Genomic DNA, 1,647 nt, shown 5'->3' with positions numbered 1-1,647 from the left:
TTTCTTTTATTTCCAGGAAAAATAAACACATTGACACTAAGGAATGAAGAGAATTCATGTTGCTAATTATCTCATTTTATCTTATATGTAAAGTTTGTTTTAGATAAAGAATGTCTTAATATAATTAAAAAGGTTATATAATAATATGAATATTTATAAGCATATGTAATAAATAATAATCAAAATGCAAATGCGATGTAGAAAGAAAGAAGTAAAATGGTGGAAACTTTTACAGTGATACAAATGTTGGACGTTTTGAGAAATATTGTTCACGGACAAGGGAAAATAAATGTAGACTAGTTTCTTTGACTTTTATATGTTTTATTTTGGATCAAAATGTAAATGTCTACCTCCTTATGAAATACTTTTCTTTTTTCAATGCTGACTGGTAGAATCCAAAAGAAAAACATGAGAAACCGCACAGCAGTAACGACTTTCATCTTGCTGGGACTAACAGATGATCCACAACTGCAAATCATACTTTTTATCTTTCTGTTTATCACCTACATGCTGAGTGTAACAGGAAATCTGATAATTATTGCCCTTACATTGGTGGACTCACATCTTAAAACGCCTATGTACTTTTTCCTTAGGAATTTTTCCTTCTTAGAAGTGTCGTTTACGACTGTCTGTATTCCTAAATTCCTATACAGTTTATCAACTGGAGATAATACCATTAGTTACAATGCCTGTGCAAGTCAACTATTTTTTGTTTTTCTCTTTGGAGCAACAGAATTTTTTCTCCTGGCAGCCATGTCCTATGATCGCTATGTTGCTATCTGTAAACCTCTTCATTATATGACCATCATGAACAATAGGGTATGCACCATATTAGTTTCCACCTGTTGGGTGTCTGGATTACTGGTCATTCTCCCACCTCTCAGCATTGGCCTTGAGCTGGAATTCTGCGACTCTGATCTCGTTGATCATTTTAGTTGTGATGCAAGCCCTGTCATAAAGATCTCATGTTCAGATACATGGCTAATAGAGCAAATGGTTATCATTGTGGCTATTTTTGCACTCATTATTACCCTATTGTGTGTAATTCTCTCCTATGCATGTATTATCAGGACAATTCTAAAATTTCCATCTGTCCAACAAAAAAAGAAGGCCTTTTCTACCTGTTCTTCCCACATGATTGTGGTTTCCATCAGTTATGGAAGCTGCATCTTCATGTATATCAAACCCTCTGCAAAGGAACAGGTTGCCATAAATAAAGGAGTTTCATTGCTCACTAGTTCTGTTGCACCTTTGTTGAACCCTTTCATTTATACCTTAAGGAATAAGCAAGTGAAACAAGCTTTCAATGATTTCATTAAAAGGATCAAATTTTTCTCAAGTGACTCAAAATTTGGGTGAATAAAAGTATAAAAAAATATGTTCTCCACTACTCGAATGAATCTATATTATGTCTAGATGCTTTATACCACTAATTTAATAATTTTTAGACACATAAAGTGGTTTTATGCAACAATCTCTTCTCACTTATATCATATTTCATTTTTTAAACCATAATCATGCATAGAGATTTTTCTCCTTTTAACTATAAAACATATTTCAAATTAATTTGACATGTATTCATTAATTATGGGTTTTTTAAGTGATCTAGAAAAAGATTAAAATAATTTTATTTACAAATTCATAAAT

General features: G+C 31.9%; 1 protein-coding gene across 1 annotated transcript; it reads left to right on the top strand.

Annotated features, from left to right (window-relative positions):
• The first annotated feature begins 408 nt into the window (after positions 1-408).
• LOC130024760 (olfactory receptor 6C2-like) lies at positions 409-1,359 on the top strand. The gene has a single exon (XM_056115488.1). It carries the CDS (start codon positions 409-411, stop codon positions 1,357-1,359), a length of 951 nt encoding a protein of 316 aa, XP_055971463.1.
• Positions 1,360-1,647: the final 288 nt, after the last annotated feature.

This window comes from Sorex fumeus, unplaced genomic scaffold (assembly GCF_029834395.1).
Source record: "Sorex fumeus unplaced genomic scaffold, SorFum_2.1 ptg000029l, whole genome shotgun sequence".
Classification (NCBI taxonomy): domain Eukaryota; kingdom Metazoa; phylum Chordata; class Mammalia; order Eulipotyphla; family Soricidae; genus Sorex; species Sorex fumeus.
This window is presented reverse-complemented; position numbering and strand designations above follow the sequence as displayed.